The sequence below is a fragment of the Vigna unguiculata genome, chromosome 8, assembly GCF_004118075.2.
Source record: "Vigna unguiculata cultivar IT97K-499-35 chromosome 8, ASM411807v1, whole genome shotgun sequence".
Lineage (NCBI taxonomy): Eukaryota > Viridiplantae > Streptophyta > Magnoliopsida > Fabales > Fabaceae > Vigna > Vigna unguiculata.
In genome coordinates, this window is record NC_040286.1 from 12,511,446 (window position 1) to 12,530,664 (window position 19,219).

The 19,219-nt window shown below is 34.0% G+C and overlaps 1 protein-coding gene across 3 annotated transcripts; it reads left to right on the forward strand.

Annotated features, from left to right (window-relative positions):
• The first annotated feature begins 935 nt into the window (after positions 1-935).
• On the forward strand, positions 936-17,308 carry LOC114194752 (ubinuclein-1-like). 3 transcript variants are annotated; one of them, XM_028085143.1, is made up of 13 exons: positions 938-1,519; positions 2,783-2,869; positions 3,028-3,117; positions 3,264-3,340; positions 6,087-6,681; positions 11,763-11,862; positions 11,960-12,069; positions 12,279-12,365; positions 13,541-13,666; positions 14,689-14,820; positions 14,947-14,994; positions 16,302-16,403; positions 16,706-17,308. In XM_028085143.1, the coding sequence occupies exons 1-13, from the start codon at positions 1,277-1,279 to the stop codon at positions 17,156-17,158; spliced, it is 2,250 nt and encodes a 749-aa protein (XP_027940944.1). In that variant the 5' UTR covers positions 938-1,276; the 3' UTR covers positions 17,159-17,308. The 3 variants fall into 3 exon arrangements, with proteins under 3 accessions (XP_027940946.1, XP_027940944.1, XP_027940945.1); XM_028085144.1 differs by having other exon boundaries at positions 12,282-12,365; XM_028085145.1 differs by lacking the exons at positions 11,763-11,862; positions 11,960-12,069 and having other exon boundaries at positions 936-1,519.
• Positions 17,309-19,219: the final 1,911 nt, after the last annotated feature.

Consider the following 19,219-nt stretch of genomic DNA (forward strand, 5'->3'; position numbering starts at 1 on the left):
ATATTTGTAAAATTAACATTTACATATAAAATATTTTAGATTTTAATATCTAAAATGCAATAAAAATATTAAATACTTTAAATTTAAATGTAAATTTTACAAATGTTAATATATATTTTTAAAATTTTAATAATTATATTGTAATAGTATTTAAATAATTATATTTTAATAATATTTAAATAAATATATTTTAATAATATTTAAATAATTATATTCTATTTAACAATTGAATCTAAGAATTATATTCAATTAATAATTAAATATTATAATTTATAATTAAATTTAAAAAATAAGTAATAATAATGTCAATTTTAAAAATTAAATGGTTCTATTTTCACAAAATTTGGGACTAAATTAAACAAAAATAACGAATATAGGGACTGAATTGAACAAAAATAACAAATATAGGGACTAAATTGAACAAAAAAATAATACTATCAGAAATTGACACGTGGCACAATTGTGACTTGACACGTGGACACTTTTTTTGAAATTAAAAAAATTAAAAAAAAATTAAAAAAAAATTTTAAAAAATTTTAAAAAAATTTTAAAAAAAATTAAAAAAAAATTAAAAAAAAAATCAAAAAAACCAGGAGCTGACACGTGGCATGTACTGTTAAAAAACGTTAACTATTTAAACACCGTTAGTGAAAAGGACCAAATTGACCACAATTTGACGAAAATGAGGACCTAATTGAACATAAAACGAAAATAGGGACCAAATTGAATAAAATCAACAAAAATAGGGACCAAATGTATATTTAAGCCTTTAAAATAAGTATCAATAGGAGTTTTGGTGGTTGAATGACTTATAAAAAAAATCCAAAACAAAACATAAAAGACAATTTTAAAAAGTAGGGAGTGCATACAGTAAAAACACTACATTGAGCACATGATGCGGCCCACAAATACCATTCCCCGCCCCAAATCCCTTTTGCCTCCGTCGCTTTCCCGGAAAAGAAAAGGACTGGAAAATTTTTACAACCGAGTCGAAATAGCAGTTAAACTTAAACCCATCCACAATACCTCTCCTTTGGTCTCTTTTTTCATAATATTTTCTTTTATTTTTATCTTTCTTTCTCCCTTTCTCATTTTTTGAATCCCGCGCAATCCCAATTCGCTTCTTCAGTTCTTCCTCTTCTTCTTCTCTGTTTCTGTTCTTCTTTCCAGAATTTAGGGCTTATCGTTCTGTTTCCGAATGTTCCTCGCGCTCTAACAATTCTCCCCGAAAACAAGCACCGACGCCCGATAAATTCGCCAATCGGCAATCACTTTGATGGCGGAGGATACGGCTCCTCTTGGCGGCGGCGATTCGTCGTCGTCCGCGAGGGCTCCGTCGTCCTTCGTGAAGAAAGGCGACCGACAAATGTTCACAGTGGAGCTTCGGCCGGGAGAGACCACCATAGTGTCGTGGAAGAAGCTGATGAAAGACACCAATAAGGTTAACAATAAGGGACCCACTTCCGCACCAGACTACCTTCCCAATGGGAACCCTGCGCTCGAGGCCAGAATCGCTCCGGTGAGTCTCTTTTTCTAATTTTAATTTAGGTTCCGAATAGTTACGGGTATGCGTTGGTGGTGTGGTTCTGAAACTTCAGTGTACGCACATTGTTATTCGGTGAGTAGATAGCAATATGTGGGAGGGTTACTGTGATTTATGGATGATAGTTTTTTATTGTAACTTGCAAGAGTGGCTTTCTACTGACCCGTGATTGTTTATTCTTTGGCACTGAAATAAGGGTCTGGGTAAGGCTAGGTTTTGGGAACATATTCTGCCAAAACTTTCGTGACCGACCTTAAGTTGTTTCTGTCTAACAATCTAGGTTCCTCTTTTGAATGTTAAATAATTGTCTGCCAAATGGGAAGTACGTGTTTCTTCTCCGTGTTTGATAACGGTGTGTGCTGTGTGACACTGCTCTTATGGAAAATTATTTGAACGGGTTTTGTCATGGCAAAGTTGAATTGCTCCTGGAAATACTTGGATTAGATTTCCAATTTATTAGTTTGAATGCATGGCGACAACTTTTTGTTCCGCGTGGTACTGCTCTTGTGGAAAAATATTTAAAACGGTTTTAGCCGTGGCAAAGTCAAAGTGCTCCTTGGAAGTACTTGCATTTGATTTCTACTAGTTTGAATGCATAACGGTGTGTGCCAGCAGTGCTGCTCTTATAGAAAATTATTTGAAAGGTTTTTGTTGCGGCCAAAGTGGAATTGCAGTTGGAAATACTTGTATTTGACTTCAAATTTAGTAGTTTGAATGTATAACTGTTATTACGGAAAAACTGTTTGAAAGGGTTTCGTTGTGGTCAAATTGCACCTGGAAGTACTTGTATTTGACTTCAAACTTGTTAGTTTGAATGTATAAGGAGAATTGTTTGTGCTGTAGTGCTTCTCTTACGCAAAATTATTTGAATGGAAAAGTCGGAAGTACTTGTATTTGACATCGAAATTGTAAGGTTGACTGCATTATGCATATTGATTTAATATCTGTTTGAATTTGCATTTTGGCATGGTATAATTGTGTCAAATGTTGCCTCTACACGGATTAGCTGATTTAACATGAACATGTGTGTCCCAGATGCAAATCCAAACACATATCTATTTATTTGTGACATGAAATTATTATAGACAAGGTGATCAAGCCTTTAATTGTCTCTATCTTGTTTTATGTAACATTATATTCATTTGAATTAATAAACCAGTAGAAATCTGCATATTGTCTTTTTTAGTGGTGTGTGGTTTTTTTTGTGCTTCATTATTTTGATAAACTTGTCACTTCTAGGGACAACCTAAGGAGACTGAAGAACAAGGCGCTCCTCAGCCAAATCGTTTCAGTGCTGTAATAGAAAAGATTGAACGCCTTTACATGGTATGGGTGTATTGCTTCAAGATAGTGTTACTGGATGCACTGTACACAAATGAATTGATTTATACTGTAAATTCATATCATAGATGCATATGTAAGTTTTATTAGTCTTTTTCAATCTGTTTTCCATGTTGGGAATAATGAGACCAAATCATTTTTAGGGTAAGGATAGCAGTGATGAGGAGGATCTACTTGATGTTCCTGATGATCAGTATGATACAGAAGACTCTTTCATTGATGATGCTGAATTGGTTGGTGTCTTTTATACCATTTTGCTTTGTTATGACATTATGACTATTTGACCTTTGATTGATGATAAAACAGGAATTTAATTGTCCTATATTGTGACCATTTCACCTTTCATATTTTTTAATTAGTTTAACTCTTCTTTCTGCAGGATGAGTATTTTGAGGTTGATAACTCTGCAATCAAGCATGATGGATTCTTTGTAAATAGGGGGAAATTGGAACGCATGTAAGTGATTTTTTTGAATATTTTCTCTGTATATCAATTTCTTTTCTTTATGAGGGCTAGCCTTAGTGCAAACCAAGGTTGCTGCCTTGTAGCCTAGAGGTCACCAGTTCAAATCCTAGAAATAGCCTCATGGATTGGGTGGGAGTCTCAGGGATTGGGTTGTCCTCTTTGTGTCTATCTCTTTATTTTTGTAAATTGTGTAATTTTGGAAGTGTTTTCACTTTTTCTTTTCTAAGGCAATGGGTATAATACTAAATATATATCTATTTGCGTGGGCGTGTGCGTGTGTGTTGATCAATTGTTTTCTGCTCATACAATTCATAGAATTCTGAAATGGGTGGGATGATTTCATGGATGGCTGGATCCTTGATTAGGATATGACCTTTTAGGTGTTGGATAGAGGAAAGAAAGGGAAAATAAAGGAAGGGAACAAAAAAGAAGAGAAATAGGTGAGATAGAGTGGAAATAAAGATTATTTGGTTAAAGTAAGGTTATCAATAGCCACCAAAGTAGTTTCTATCAGGGCAGAGCGCACAACATACCTTGTTTCATTGTGTTTTGGTAATTTTGGTTGGAGAAGCCGAGCCGGGTGGTTGTAGTCGTGCTTCTAGATGTTTTAGCAATGTGGCTATGAAGCTATGTAGCACGGATACTGACATGAACATTGGACACGACACAGACTCGGATACGGGACAAAATCTATATATCATATCATTATGTATTTACATATACAAAATCATCTATAAAGAAGATTAATGAATCTAATCTATCTATCTAATATTCAAATGGCGAAAAATAGTGATCATATAAGATTTGTTCCTTATTTCTAGAATCTCATAATAGAAGCTTATACAATAAGTTTACAAGTTTATGGGTTTTTATAAAATCATTTTGTTTGTCGTTATTAACATTGTGTTGGAGCTATGTCAAAATTATGTTAGAGACAAAAAAAAACGTCTTTCAAATTGGACATTTCACCGATATGTGTCGGACATAGGGATGCACCATTTATGAGGTGTATCCGAGCTTTATAGCTATGAAGCCTAGCTGAAAACTGTTGCTCCATACTCTCTATGACCTCCATTATGCTGCTGTTGACCTTCCATTTTTGTGTTACGAAACAATTCACTTTGTGGGTGTAATGCTAGCTATCCGAAACTGGTGTGTGGTCATTATCGGAAAATAGCCATGGCAGATTTTGATGGTGGACTTTTTGCCGGCTGCCATAATATCGTAGTCTCAAAGTGGGTTTTGCAAGGCAGCTCATAATGATTGCTTTGGGGCATCGTATAGTGGCAACTCAAAGTGGCCATGGATGAAATCATGAACTGTGCAATCATGGTTTGCGTAAGGAAGAAGTCTCGGGTTAGCATGACTAGCGTGAATTAGGAAATAATTTATTTCCTTAATTACATTATTTGGTTCCCTTCAGAATAAGCGAGACAAATCATGAATTGCTTTGTCCTCTTTAATTATATTTAATAATATTCATAAACTAGACAACAGGCAACAGGATATTTGTAATTATGAGTAATAATTATATGTGAATGCTCTGATCATCATTTATTGAACAATAACAATGAACAAAGGTATCAAACCTTTTTCTAGACAACCTAACCCGACCAAGTCTACACATTTAAAACCCTATCTTTATTTCTCTTTTGTTTCTAAGTTTGCACTAATGCATGTTGGGTCATTCTTTTTGAAACTAAGGGTTGCCCAAACCTGAATATCGACATCAGAAATTGAACTTAACACACCCCATCTCAGCCTCAAGCACCGCACCCTTAGCCTCCTTTGGTTCCAGTGCAAGTGCTGTCGCTGTCCCACCACCACCGTCCTGCTGTTACACTGTCTTGATGGTCGCCTCTAAGTCCACTGCAAGTCCTCTTTTATTAATTTTTTTCTTTCTACTTCCTCTTCATTCAGTGCCACCTGCCTCCCTAAATTTTTCTTTTCTTCTTTTCCACTCTAAGGATTCTCTGAAACATTTGATCACCTATTTTCCAACATCCCCAATGGCAACTGAACAAGGCAGTTCATGAACATCCAAAAATATAAATGGAAATTTAGGACATTTATCTTATATTTTGGTGTTAGTTTAAGTCTAAAACTTCAATTTGGTGGTGTTTTGATTTAATTTTATTGTTATTTTAATTTCTAGACATAATATTATTATTAATTATATGGTTCTCTTTCATTAGTTTTAGCTTTATAATTATATTTTTTCATTTTGTCTGCGATGCTTCAGCCATAACACATATAGCTTGCAATATGTTTTTCATAAATCATTTTTGGGGTTGCTGATATTGTTCAGGATCTAATTTTGATAGCACTGTTAGTATGTGTTCTTATGTATTATTGCTTTCATTATAGTAAAATAATAGAAAAAGGAGGGGGAGCTGTGTGCAAGCTGGGAGTGTCGATTGCTATTAAATTATTTAAGGGCTGTATAAATTATTTAATTTGTATCTCAGAGTTCAGCGAGGGTCTACCTCACACCATAGCTATTTTGGGGTTGATTGCTACATTCTTAAATTTAAGATTGATAACTATGAAATGAAGGTTGTATGTTATTGTTGAATATTCATAGCATTATTTTTCTGGCTTGTGGTTGGATGTTTATTCCTGTGACATTTTTCTACATGTGTTGTGTCAACATTTTGAATCAATTATATTGTATACTTTAGTATTTAAGTTTTTCATACAAATTCCTGATTTTGTTCTTTCTCTTGTTCTTTCTAAGAAATGAACCTCCAGTATTACCTATCCAGCAAGCAAAGAAAAGGCGTCGAAAAGATATATCAAAGAATCCTGGAGAAAATATTGATGGTCATGTATCAAATAAACTTGTAAAAGTGCGAAAGACTGCCGTTGGGAAGACTGCATCATTACCTGTGAAAAACATGCTCAGTTCCTCACATAATTTTGCCGTACCTGGTGAACATTATGAAGACATGAAATTTCAGAAGCAAATGGATGTCTCTGGAATTAGTTTGAAAAGGAAAACTGCTGACGCTACACCAATTTCGGACCCCCCTGTCTGTTTAAAAGTATCAAATAATGATCCTCCTGCTGCAGAAGGTCCTGATAAACAGAAGACTGGAATGTCTCAGTCTAAGAACACTGGTGACAAACTTAAAGATGCAAGTGGATTGGTTGATATTTCTCATCACAAGTACCATGAAAAAAATTTATCTGCACATTCAAAATCCCAACCTGGAAAATCCTCAAGTAGTGTTGACAATTTAGAAAACACTGGCCAGTCAAAAGATAAAAATTTCATCCGGGAACTGCCAGATCTAAACTTGGCTGCGGGAAAAATTGCTGTACATGCACCAGTAAGTTTATCTAACTGCTTTTCTTTGGTTTTATTGTATTTGCAGTATGATAAATATAACTTAATGAAACATTGAATACCAATAAAAAGGTTGTCTGCTGCACTTATAGTTATTTATTTATTTTTATTCAGCTTTAAATTAAAAAGGCTTCTCCATTCTAAGCGCACGAAACTGCTCCACCAAATAAGCACTTTATGTATTTGAGAAAAATAAAAAGAGAGAGCAGATATTTTAGACAAGCTTGTGCAAGTCTCTCTTATGTTCTTAATAGTTATATAGAAACTGTAGATTAATCTGAGATACAGTCAAAGAGAATAGAGTAGAAAACAAGTAAATACACCGCTAGGATTCTAGGTACAACTTTTAAGAAAGCTTATTCTAATACTCCCTCTCTAGTTGGGGCATACATATTACTTGTATGAAGCTTTGAACAATTAAATTCAATTTGAGGCCCTCTCAAATTTTGTTTGCACATCTGCAAGCTAATCATTTATCTGTCAATTCCAGTACAAGTTTTATTGGACTACAACTTTTCTCAAATAAATTTGTTAGTCAATTTCTGTGTTTTTGGTACTCTCATGGAATACAAGATTGAAAGTAATGTGGAGAGCTAATTGATTATCCCAACATCTTCAATTGCTTAATCTCACAAAATTTTAGTTCTTGGAGGTTTTGTTTTACCTAGACAAGTTTACAAGTGCGAGATATCATTGTCCTATATTTAGCTTCAACAGTTGATCAAACAACTACGTTTAGCTTTTTGGATTTCTAGAGTGATCGTACCTAATCAACATAATAATGCCCAAACATATGGGTATTCCCTTCATCCTCATATAATAGACCTTATCCCAGAATCTTTTGAGGTATTTTGGAATACAAATTGCAAAGTTTCAATGATCAGTACAAGGAGTTTTCATGAACTGACTAATAACAGTTAAATATTAGAGTAGAATAGAATAATTTTATTGTTAGGAGTACATAAGATGTATATACAAGATTGGACATCTAAATTTAGAAATATAATAACAAAACTTAATGTAATCAGATCCCTATGATTAAGGGATATAATCAAATCCATTATTCTGGATATAGTTAGATCCCTATGATTCAGGGATACTTACATTGTACACTTTAACTATAGTCTGTTTAATATGGAATGATAAAATATGATTGTTGAAACTCCTTCTCAAGCTGGTGAATATGCATTTTCCATTCCTAGCTTGGAAATAATGCTTTTGAAGTTGTTGCTATTCAACCCCTCTGTTAGAAAGTTTGCAAGGTTGTTTTGAGGAGACATTTGTAATGGAGATTTGAGCACTATCTAATTTTTCTTTAATAAAATGTCAATCGATTTCAATTTGTTTGGTTCTATCATGTTGCACTGGATTATGGCTATGCTAATAGCAGATTTATTATTACAGTAAAATCTCATTGGTCCAGCCCACTTTATTCTTAAGTCTTCCTAGAGGAATTTCAATCATAGTAGTTCACCTATCCCGTATGCCATTGCCCTGAACTTTGCTTCAACACTGGATCTTGCTACCACCACTTTTTATCTTTTACTCTTCCAATTTACAAGATTATCACCAAGGAAGTACAATATAAAGTAGTTGATCTCCTATCCACAATTGACCCAACATAGTCATCATTTGTATATATTTCAAGATTTACATTTCCATTTTGTTTGAACAAAAGTCCCTTGCCTGGAGCCCCTTTTAGATATTGCACAATTCTTAGAGCAAACTGTAAATGAATCTCCATTGGCTGGTGCATGATCTTGCCACAACATTTGAGTTCTTAATTTTCCACAATATCAAGTTACCTTTGACTAGAACATAATAGGACTGCATCCTTAGTATTAGAGATTTGGACAAGGAGAGTTTAAAAATTGACTTGCTATGCATATAAATGAGGCATTTTTCCATGAGAATTCTCACTATGATTTAGAAGTCTTACGTTTGCATCAGAATGATCTTGACCGGAAATGTTTAAAAATTGACTACTATGCTCAGTGCAAATGCAATGCTAGAATGAGTCACGTTGAGGTAATTTAACTTACTAAATAGCAGTTTGTATCTCCCATGGTTAGAATATGGTTCTCCTTGGTCTGGTACAAGTTTGAGAAATGGATCCATTGGTGTGCCATAGGCTCAACATTTGACATCCCTGGTTCTTCTAGAATCTCCAAAGTATATTTTCTATGAGATATGGCCATTGGTGGTGAAAGTGACTGCATGTCTTCATTAGAAGGAACATGTGTATATATGGGACAAACTCAAAGAAAGAGACCTTAGTAGACTCAAAATACTATTAAGATCAGGAAAAGAAAACAATACTCTTTTTGAGGATGATGATATCCCAGGATAACACATTGAATGAGTAAAGGAGAAAGTTTATCTTGACCTGCTGAGGTAATATAAGAAACATGTACTAAAATTGTGTAGGAAGACTGTATAATGGAGAATGAGGAAACATGAAAGTGTTAGAAATGGGTTTTAAGCCTAACTCAACTCCACAAAACCGGCTTGTAAGGTGAGGTTTGTACCTTACTTGTATATTATGAAATTGTCTTATCTCTAGTCGATGTGGGACTTCCAACACACCCCCTCACGCCGAGGTATATACATCTCGTGCGTGGGACTAGAAATGGGTGATCCGATAGCGGCCTGAGATAGCGGGTGGAACAGAACGTTCAAGAAATTTTGCTAGGATAGGCTCTAACCTGACCCTGATACCATGTGGCATAATTAGGGCCAGTTAACTAGTCAATGGATAAGTGTACATTAACATAGTGTAGATGGACGGGTCAGACACACTAGAAGAGATTTTAGAACTGGAAGAGATAGCGGAAGACGCCATGGAGGAAGAGAAGAGAGCGGAAAAAAACCCTAAAATACCAAAGAGGTCTGATTGAATCAACAAGATCAGATCCAGAAAGAGTAGAACGAGACGATTCCGGCGCAGGTGATCGTTGTCGGAGACAGTGGATGACACGCCTACTCGTGCGGCGGCGAAACGGGAGGAGGCGTTTCTTTGAACGACGCGTGAGGGAGCGTCGTTGCTTCGATGGCAACAATTCTAGCGGCATTGAGGTTGCCTGGCTGGGGCGATTAGAACTGTGTGGTCGCAGGTTGGAATTGACATTCCGGCGACGACGGAGGCAGCGAATGAGGCGACGAAAAAAAATGCCAAAAAATACCTTAAGCTTTAGATACAATATTAGAAGTGGGTTTTAAGCTTAATTCAACCCCACAAAACCGACCTCACAAAACCGGCTTCTAAGGTGAGGTTTGCACCTCACTTATATATTATGAAATTGTCTTATCTCTAGTCGATGTGGGACTTCCAATAGATAGAATGGGCTACTTGATAATTAAGGACATATGATGGCATCCGGTTGATGAGATATCATGCTATTAGGACAACATCCCCCCAAAATAGTGTGGAAAGTGACTATGAAGAAGTGCTAAAATTGGTGAGACAAATATTCTTGAAATTGTTGTAGTGAAAAGCAAATGGATAAGAAAAATTGTGCTTTGATTTCATTAGAAAAAGTTGACAAATATTCTTGAAATTGTTGTAGTGAAAAGCATATGGATAAGAAAAATTGTGCTTTGATTTCATTAGAAAAAGTTTTAAATATAGGAAACACTTTGAATCGATTCTTATTGAATCAAATCCCGGTACACATACAATAATTAAAAATAAAGGTAAGAAAATATTTAAAACTAGAAAGAGCAATAGTACGAAAATGAGCCTAACAATTAAGTGAACTAATGAAAAGGATTCATAACACCTTTATTAAGAACACAAGGAGAAGGTTGTTAAGTATGTTTTCCTAGTTTACATGATTTACCCTTCAAACTAGACAAATGTTTAAACTTGGCACTGTGTTCTACAATTTTGTCAACCCAGAGTATCCTAATTATTCATGAACCATCATTGGAGAGACTATAGATGCATATACCAATGGTGATGAGAGGAGATAGTTAAGATAATGTCACTCACATTTTAAGTGTAGGTGGAGATAATGTCGTGAGATTTGATCAAGCCAGTGGCAACATTAAATTAAAAGGACAACTAGAGACATGAGGAATAAAGTTAACAATAAGAAACGGGATGGGAGGTGTGGGGTAGAGTTAATGCAACAAGCTTGTGTTTGTAAACAGTTGGCACCAATGATAAAATGCAAATTGTAAGCAGTATTAACAGAAAAAAAAAAAAGAGAACGAATACTAAAAATATGATCGGTTGCACCAGAGTCAATGACTCGAGGAATAAGAGAAGAAGATTGAGGGAGACAAGTAGATGAACTTCCGGTATGTGTCACCAAGGAGCGTTACTAGTAGATTTGCTAGTCTCATACCATTTGTTAAAGTTTTCATATGCTGTTGGAGTCATATGAGGTTGATTAACTGGTATTGTAGGAGCAACAAGTGACTAATGGTAGATACCTAGACAATATTGGGTCCACAAGGAGGGAGAATCTGTTTTGGATGTTGATTGGGTGTAGGAAGACATTTATCTTATGGAAAAGATGATAAAATATTTCAGGATATAGACCCTAATATCTCATGCAAATTTTTGGGTGGCCCATGGGTTCTATCTGCCATTGAATCTTATTGTTATTGTGGAATTCAACTTTCACCATGCACTCGGATCTAAACAGTGCCACATTTCACAGCATGTGACAATTAATAAGTAGAAATTCATTACTGATTCCTCTCTTTTTTGTGTGCGTCGTCAAATTCAACACTCCCCATTACTTTTTTTTTTTTTTTAGTTTTGTAGCATTATTGATTCAATAGTACACTTGACAGGTTACCTTGGCTGTTGTAGGGCATCCTTTTTCATTTAAAATAATTTCTATTTAAGGGATATTGGTATACAGGGTTGGTTTATCTTTAAGAGAGATTTAAATTGAAGCTTTGGCAAACTATACTATCCGTGTTGCAGGCACTTGGTGGAATAACATTTTCCTATTACTATGACTTCTGAATACAAAATTTGTGAAAGTGGACTGTTTTATGTCTGTTACGTATGCTGTATTAGTTGAGAGCTTGATTGAAGCTTTTATGCAGAAATCTGAACATGTGCTCAAGAAAGGTGGTTCTAGTGCTAGGCCAAAAATTACAACGCTTGAGAAAGCTATTCGAGATTTGGAGAAGATAGTCACGGAATGTAAGTTCAGAAAATATTTTAAGCTTACATTTCTCAAATTAGCAGTGTGGGAAGTTTTTTGCTAATGCGAGTTTTTTTTTTTTTAATAATGATACAGCAAGGCCACCAACTATGGAAAACCAGGAGGGTGATAACACACCTCAGGCTGTCAAACGGAGATTGCCTAGAGACATAAAGCTGAAACTTGCTAAAGTGGCTAGATTAGCAGTAATGGAAATTTATTTTTGTGATGTCATGCTACTTCTTCTAGATCTGCACAGTAGTTTTTTTCTCGCAATCTTCTCAGTTTGAATTTCTCTTAGAATAGACAGAGGGAGGGAGGAAGAGCATTAAGAAAAAAATTTCAACCTCACTGAATCTAATAGTGTAGAGCACATTTATCACATAGTAATATTAACCATATGTTTTTGATGCAGCAGGCAAGCCAAGGGAAAGTATCAAAGGATTTAATTAACCGTCTTATGAGTATTCTTGGGCATCTGATTCAACTGAGAACTCTAAAGGTATTTCAGCTTGATAAACATGACCGGTAATCCTTTAGTGTGTATTGTTTCAGTTTTCGGTCATAATACCCCCAATGCGTGGCAGGAGCTTTATTGATGGCTGACTTCTTTTTCACTGTTGGTTGTTGAATCCCAACGTGATATTCAATATGAAAATTGAAACTTAAGATTGTATCTCGCAAATCACATATCTTTCTGTCGAGTCCACCATACTGAACTTCTATACAATCGTAGTTCATTTATTTATTTATTGGATGTGATTATGCATTACCATATTTAGGCTTTAAATACATCCGTGACCCATTGTGACCTTATGAAGATTGTTTGTTTTTTTTTTGCTTGATATGGTGTACTTCTGTGTCTAAGAAAGTCTTATTTCTAATTGATAGTTTGCCAACTTTCATTTTAATTAATCTGGTTTCCCTTCAGGAATCAAGTACTTATTAGCTTTAGACATTTTTTCTTACTCCAGAGTGACAGATGGTCTTCCTGAAGAGATTTTTAGTTCAAGATTGGTATAGATAGTTTTTTGAGAAATACTAGTTTTTTTTTAAAAAATTCTTATATACTGGGAAAAAATATGTAATTATCCCTTCAAAATAAATTAAACTAAGCACACACTAATTGCAATTGATCATGTTTGTGAATTTTTTCAAGCTCACATTTTTTTTATCTGCAGAAACAAATTTAGGAAGAGTAAAGTTGTATTGCCTCCGTGAGAAAGAACTTATTTCGAGCTTTAGAAAAAATTTGTAGAATGTTTTGCACCTGCACATGCTCTTTATTTATTATAATCACATAAATGTTCCTTTTAAACGCTAACACTAGAAACCAAGCTGGTGATTTTTCACATAAAAATATCTATTCCCATCGCTACAAAATTAATCTTTTAGCAGTTGTGGACTCTAATTTTCAAGTGGTGTCTATAACTACATTTCAAGTTATCCTTCAGTATTGAACATACTCAACTCTGAACTCTATTCTCTTACAATCCAATCCAAATAATAGTAATTTGCCACCTATTATTTATTGCATGTCATTGTGGTCATCGTATTGCAACTATTTTTCTCTTAATTTATATTTTATATCTACGAACATCATTATATAGGTAGGTTTAATTTCCAATATTGCTTGAATTGAGACTTATCTTCTCATGCAATGTCTTCCTGCTACAGAGAAACTTAAAAATTATGATCAGTATGGGTTTGTCTGCAAAGCAGGAGAAAGATGATAGGTTTCAACAGATAAAGAAGGAAGTTGTTGAGATGATTAAGATGCAGGTCCCATCCATGGAATCGAAGGTTTATTTTAGTTACCATTGCTATTTATTGCGTATCAAAATCAAATATTTGTAAACTGTGTTTTGACCGTGTCATATTTTCAGTTTTCCATTCATTCAGTAGTTACTTGTTTAGCTGGTTCATGTAGCTCCTTTTTGGTTCCCCCATATGGCAGTAATATTTTCGCTCTTGTGGATGCTTCTTTTTATGGGTTTAATTCATTTGAGTTTTATATGCAGACCTTTATTTTGGCATGGTTACTTACGGATGAGTCATTTACCTGGAAAGGGATTTCATTAACTGTAATTTGTAATTCTGACACTCAATGTAGTTTCTTGCTAAATTTCTCTATGGTTGCAATCCAACCTGATTGCAATTTTTCAGGAAATAATGGTACTTTTGATCTATAAACAAATATTTGGCTATTTAATTCAACCATCGATCTATTTTTCTTGCAATATTTCTTGATGTTTTGATAGGACCCCAAATTAAAAACTGGAAATGAACTGACATAATTTTGATGGTAGAATTAATCGCTAGGCTGATTCTATTCCATAGAAAAATAAACATAGCATCCCAGAGATGTTGAAAATGAGTGCAGGGTGGAATGGAGCACTGCTCCTTACAATATGGAGTAACCAGCCAAAATTAAAGAAAACCTTTACTGAAGGACCAACTCCTTCACTCAGCCTGGCCACAATAATGTCCTATAGAAAATGTCCGCCTCCTCCAAATACCCCATCTCTCTCCTCGTTGTGAGATTCCTGTATCCTTCTCTCCTCTCCTCTACTGCCAGGCGTTCATTCTGTTACGCTCAATCCTTTTTCGTCTTCCAATGAAGCCAGCTGATCCCTCTTTTCCCCATTTCTCCACGATCTTGGTCTTTCAAACCCACTACGCACTTCATCACTTTCCACAGCCCTTCTTTTTTCTTTTTTCCTTTATATATACTTGTCTTATTGGCCTATCATGTTTGCATTGCATCTTGATTGCAATTTTTCAGGAAATATGGCGTGCCTTTTAATGTCTTCCCTGCATTTCAGCTACAGCAGCAAGCTGAAGCATCTGGGGAAAAAGAAATGGGTCCTGATGGAAAAGCTACAACTAAAAACATTTTTAGTATGGACACTGCATTGGAAGACAGGATTTGTGATCTCTATGACCTTTTCGTTGATGTACAGAAGTTTGAGCTTTGAATATTTATTTTTTTGACCTTGCTTTTCTTATGATTACAGGAGGGAAAGATCCTGTTTGCTTTGTTGATGTTTGTCCTTAATGAATCTTGTTCGCAATTGTTCCAGGGTTTAGATGAAAATGCCGGTCCGCGAATCAGAAAGTTGTATGCTGAGGTGGTTAAAATTTTCTGTCTTCCTCTCTATTGATCTAGTAGAGTTAATAAATTGCTAGTGTTATCGCTATGTTTATCTTCCTTTTTTTTTTGTTTAATTTCAGTACCTACTTTCTGTAGGTTTGATTTGGTTTATTTTATTTTCAATATATCCTTGTTTATGTTAAAATTACTAAATTAGTACTATTTAAAATAACTTTTATCCCTTCTTTTCAAGTTTTAGAGACCATAGGTACCAATAGTGCACAATTGCAGTAGAATTCTGTAGATGCAGAAAAGCAGGTTTTCACTGGACTATGGCACCACTGCAGTCTGCAGTGAAACCATTGAATTCCCTTCTTTCTTTCTTTTTTTTCCAAAAGCTACACATTCTTTAGGGTTTTTTAACCATTTTCAGACAACATATATAACCATAACCCTTATTTTTCCTACGTTTCCACTTCTCTCTGTCAACAACCCTTTTCTTCTCTCGGTCTTTGTTCTGCTGTGCTGTCAAACCTGTGAAACATTCTAAGGCACTTTTTTCAGCAACACCCATCTCTGTTTTTGCGTCTATTTTCTGACAAAACAAATTTTCTGTCCTTTATTTTTTTATTTACTTTGGGATTGATTGTTACTAGTATTTTGTAAATATGTCAAGAAATATCAGTTACAAGTATTTGTTTAGCACTATGTATGTAATTATGTATATAATGATGAATAATAATATATTTGTTTGATAAATTTAAATAGAACAGCAATGATCGTTTTATCCACTATCCTGCTATAATTTGAGGTTTGACTGCTAAGTATCAATATCTATATTGATAGCTATGTTGAAACATTGAAAAGAAAAGGATTATCGGTTGTATTTTCATGCATGGAAACTTTCTCGATTGCCATTTTCTTCCACTCTTCCGTATTAAATGATGCTGCTTTTTCTGAAGATTGTGTTACTTTATGTGACTGTATTTTATATGCATTGTAGTTTCTCGTATCGAAGTTAATATCTTTATTTTTTACTACGTGCATGTGTCATCTTTTTTATTGTAAATAATTAATTTAATTTAAAAAAATAACTGAACTTAAATAAATAGTAATTTAAAAGAATAAAATAGTGAAATAATTATTTCAATTTTAAAATAATTAAATTTAAATTAACGGTTATTTAAAAGATAAAAATAGAATGGAAATGTAATTATTTTAGTTTAAAATAATAGTTACTTAAATAGTAAAATTGAAAAGAAAATGTATATTCAGAAAAGGGGAATCCCCTGTATACAGATATAGATGAAAAAAATTTCTCACTTTCGAATCCATTGTCTTCAGCTTGCAGAATTATGGCCAACTGGTTACATGGACAACCATGGAATCAAGCGTGCAATTTGCAGGTCAAAAGAGAGGCGCCGAGCACTGCACATCAGACATAAGGTATCCCAATGCAATGAAATAACTTTTAATGTTGTGTAGTAATATTCTAAAATCACTTTAAAAAGAACCCTTTCCTCGCTGTGAGTTTTGGAAATTTAATAGTTTTTTTTCACTACCATTATACCATAAGTCTAGTCTGCAAATGCCTATGTATATATAGGAACAGTAATCTTTTAATTTTTCTGAAGAATTGGGGAACTTGCTTTCTGTTCTTTGTATGCACTCATGACAATCAGGATTTGATATTTGTGGCGATGATGTTTTTAGTTTATCTGTATCTCACTGGTTCCTCATATTGTTAGGATCGGGAGAAAATTAAGAAGAATAAGTTATTTGCACCTCGACGAGATGAGAATGCTCGATTGGATGCTAATCCAATTACTTCGCAACAGCCCATGCGAGAGAGATTAGCTACAGATTCTAGCAGTCTTAATCATACTTCAGTAAACAAGGCAGTTTCTATTACAGTTGCCGCTCCACGGGTGTACAATCCTTCTTTGAATGGTTCAAAACAAGAAAAAGCAAAGGGAAGTTCTAGTGGTTCTCTGGATGATGGCGGGGATGAAGATGTTTTAGTAAAGAAGAAAGTAAAGAGAAGGCCTGAACAGGGTTTAGAAGGAAATCATTTTCGCCCTGGGAAGATGACGGCTTTTTCGCGAGGTGAAAAGCCTAGGTCTCTAAAGCAGTCTGCAGGTGTTCTCCCCAAATCAAACATTCAGCCAAGTTCTCTTCATGGTCTTGAGCAGTCAAGCTAACGTGATATCAACTAGGATGTCTACTCAACAGAATCTCCTCTTTACAGTTTTTTACCTTTATATATTTTTGGTGCAGTCCCCCTCCCAAGATCAGTTAATATCCTATTTACTGTTACCATTTTTGTAATTAATTTCCTTGAAATGTAGGTAGATTTATTGGTTGTTGAGCCATGTCGATAACTCAAGTCTCTCACTCTTCCTCTCTGGCTTTTGCTTCCTGCTTTCCCATGATTACAACAAAAAGACTGAACTATCCTTTCTCGCTGCACCACGTCATCAGTGTTGTTACAGTCATTGTTGTCACCGTGTCTTCTCTGATGCAGTTTTGCTGTCATTAGTTGTTGATTCTTGCAATGATGATGACAACATTAGCGCGAGTGTTGCCTAAGGTCTATAGGAAAGCTTGGACCGTATGCAAGGGAGACGTTTTTCCTTAAGATTGATCAATCTGTAATGTGTCCGGATTGTTCAATAAGAGTTAGTTAGCCAGCTAAATTGTTAGTAAGTAAAGGAGTAGTCTCAGAATAGATAAGAGTCTTTCATCCCTTTTCATCTGGAACGTAGTAGGGAACCGTAAAGGGAAGTAAATGTTCATGTAGGGTTCTGAAAAGCTCATTTTGAAAAGCTTGTTCTGGACAGCATTTCGAGAGGTCTGGAAACTTGTTTTGAAAATTGTTTCAGAATTTTTACTCTAGAAAACATGTTTCGGAAGATTTCTGGAAGGTAATCTGGAAATCACCATTGAAATATATCATGAAGGGTAAAATTGTTATTTATGGGGTTGAAAAGCATTCTTCTGGAGGTAGTTGTGTATCTGGAGTGAGTCTACAGTAATGACGGATCTTAATCATTAATTTTTGGAAAGCGAACATAATATTTTAAAATTTATATATTTTATTACTATTATGAATATAATAAAAATAAATATATAATATATAATATATAATTTAATTATAAAGAAATTATATATATTTAACAAAAAAATTGTATTTTAAATGATTGAATTATTAATAGTTAAGTCAAAACATATACTACTAAACAAATGTATATCTTTTATGGGTTTTGTTTTGAAATACTTTTCATAAGAAATATTTACAAATTTGTTACGAAAAAATAATTTGTAAGAAATTATTATTGATGTTTTAGTAAAATATTTAGGATTTCACGTAATAACTTAGAAAATGTTTACAAATTTTATAATTTTACAAAAATAATTATTCATAAATTAACCGCCAATTAAAACTCTTAGAAAAATTACAACAAAAAATTTTTTATTGCAAAATTTTGTACAAAGATTGCAGGAAAAATTTTAGTAGTAATAAATTTTTGATTATATTTTTTTTCAATGTAAATAATTATATTATGTATAAAAAATTTATCTTCTATTTTATTTCACAATCTTGTTTAATAAAAAAAAATCTTTTTGTTTAAGTTGTTAAAGATTGTTATAGTTCAAAATGCTTGATAGATTTTTTTAAATTTGAATAATTAAGAACATTAAATTTAAAACAATGAAGTTAAAATTTTAAATTAATTTTCTATTAAATATAATATTAGCAATTTAGTTATGAAATTACTAATTAATAATATCTAAGTAAAAGAGTGATAATAAATATTTTTATCCTTTTTAAACACATTAAATAATTAAATTAATTTTTTTAAATTATATATATTATAAATTTTAATTACTAATCTATAAAAAAAATTGGGAAAGGGGGTCATAGCTCCCCTATAAGACCCTTTTTTTTTCTGTTTTAAGCTTAATAGGCCTAGCTCTAGTGAATAAGTAGTGAATAAGGGAGGGCTCAAGGTCAACCCACCAGCCTTTCTTTGGGATGCAGGAAAACTCTTAAGTTCTATTCCCACTCAACCATTCCCTCTTTTTCTCTCTCTCAATTAAACATTGCTTTCTCTCCCTCTCTCTCTCTCTCTCTCTCTCTCTCTCTCTCTCTCTCTCTCTCTCCAACAGAGGCTTTGCTAGGATTTGAGCAAGTTTTCCCTTTAAGATAGCTGAGCACATTTTTCCTCCAAGTAAGTTGAGCTCGAACTTCAGTTTGTTCC

What these genes read in the sequence shown, in the direction of transcription:
- LOC114194752 (XM_028085143.1), top strand. Translation starts at nt 1,277, where the DNA reads ATGGCGGAGGATACGGCTCCTCTTGGCGGCGGCGATTCGTCGTCGTCC. An exon ending in AGATTGAACGCCTTTACATG is followed by an intron (nt 2,870 to 3,027) that starts GTATGGGTGTAT and finishes AATCATTTTTAG; the next exon opens with GGTAAGGATAGCAGTGATGA. An exon ending in TCATTGATGATGCTGAATTG is followed by an intron (nt 3,118 to 3,263) that starts GTTGGTGTCTTT and finishes TTCTTTCTGCAG; the next exon opens with GATGAGTATTTTGAGGTTGA.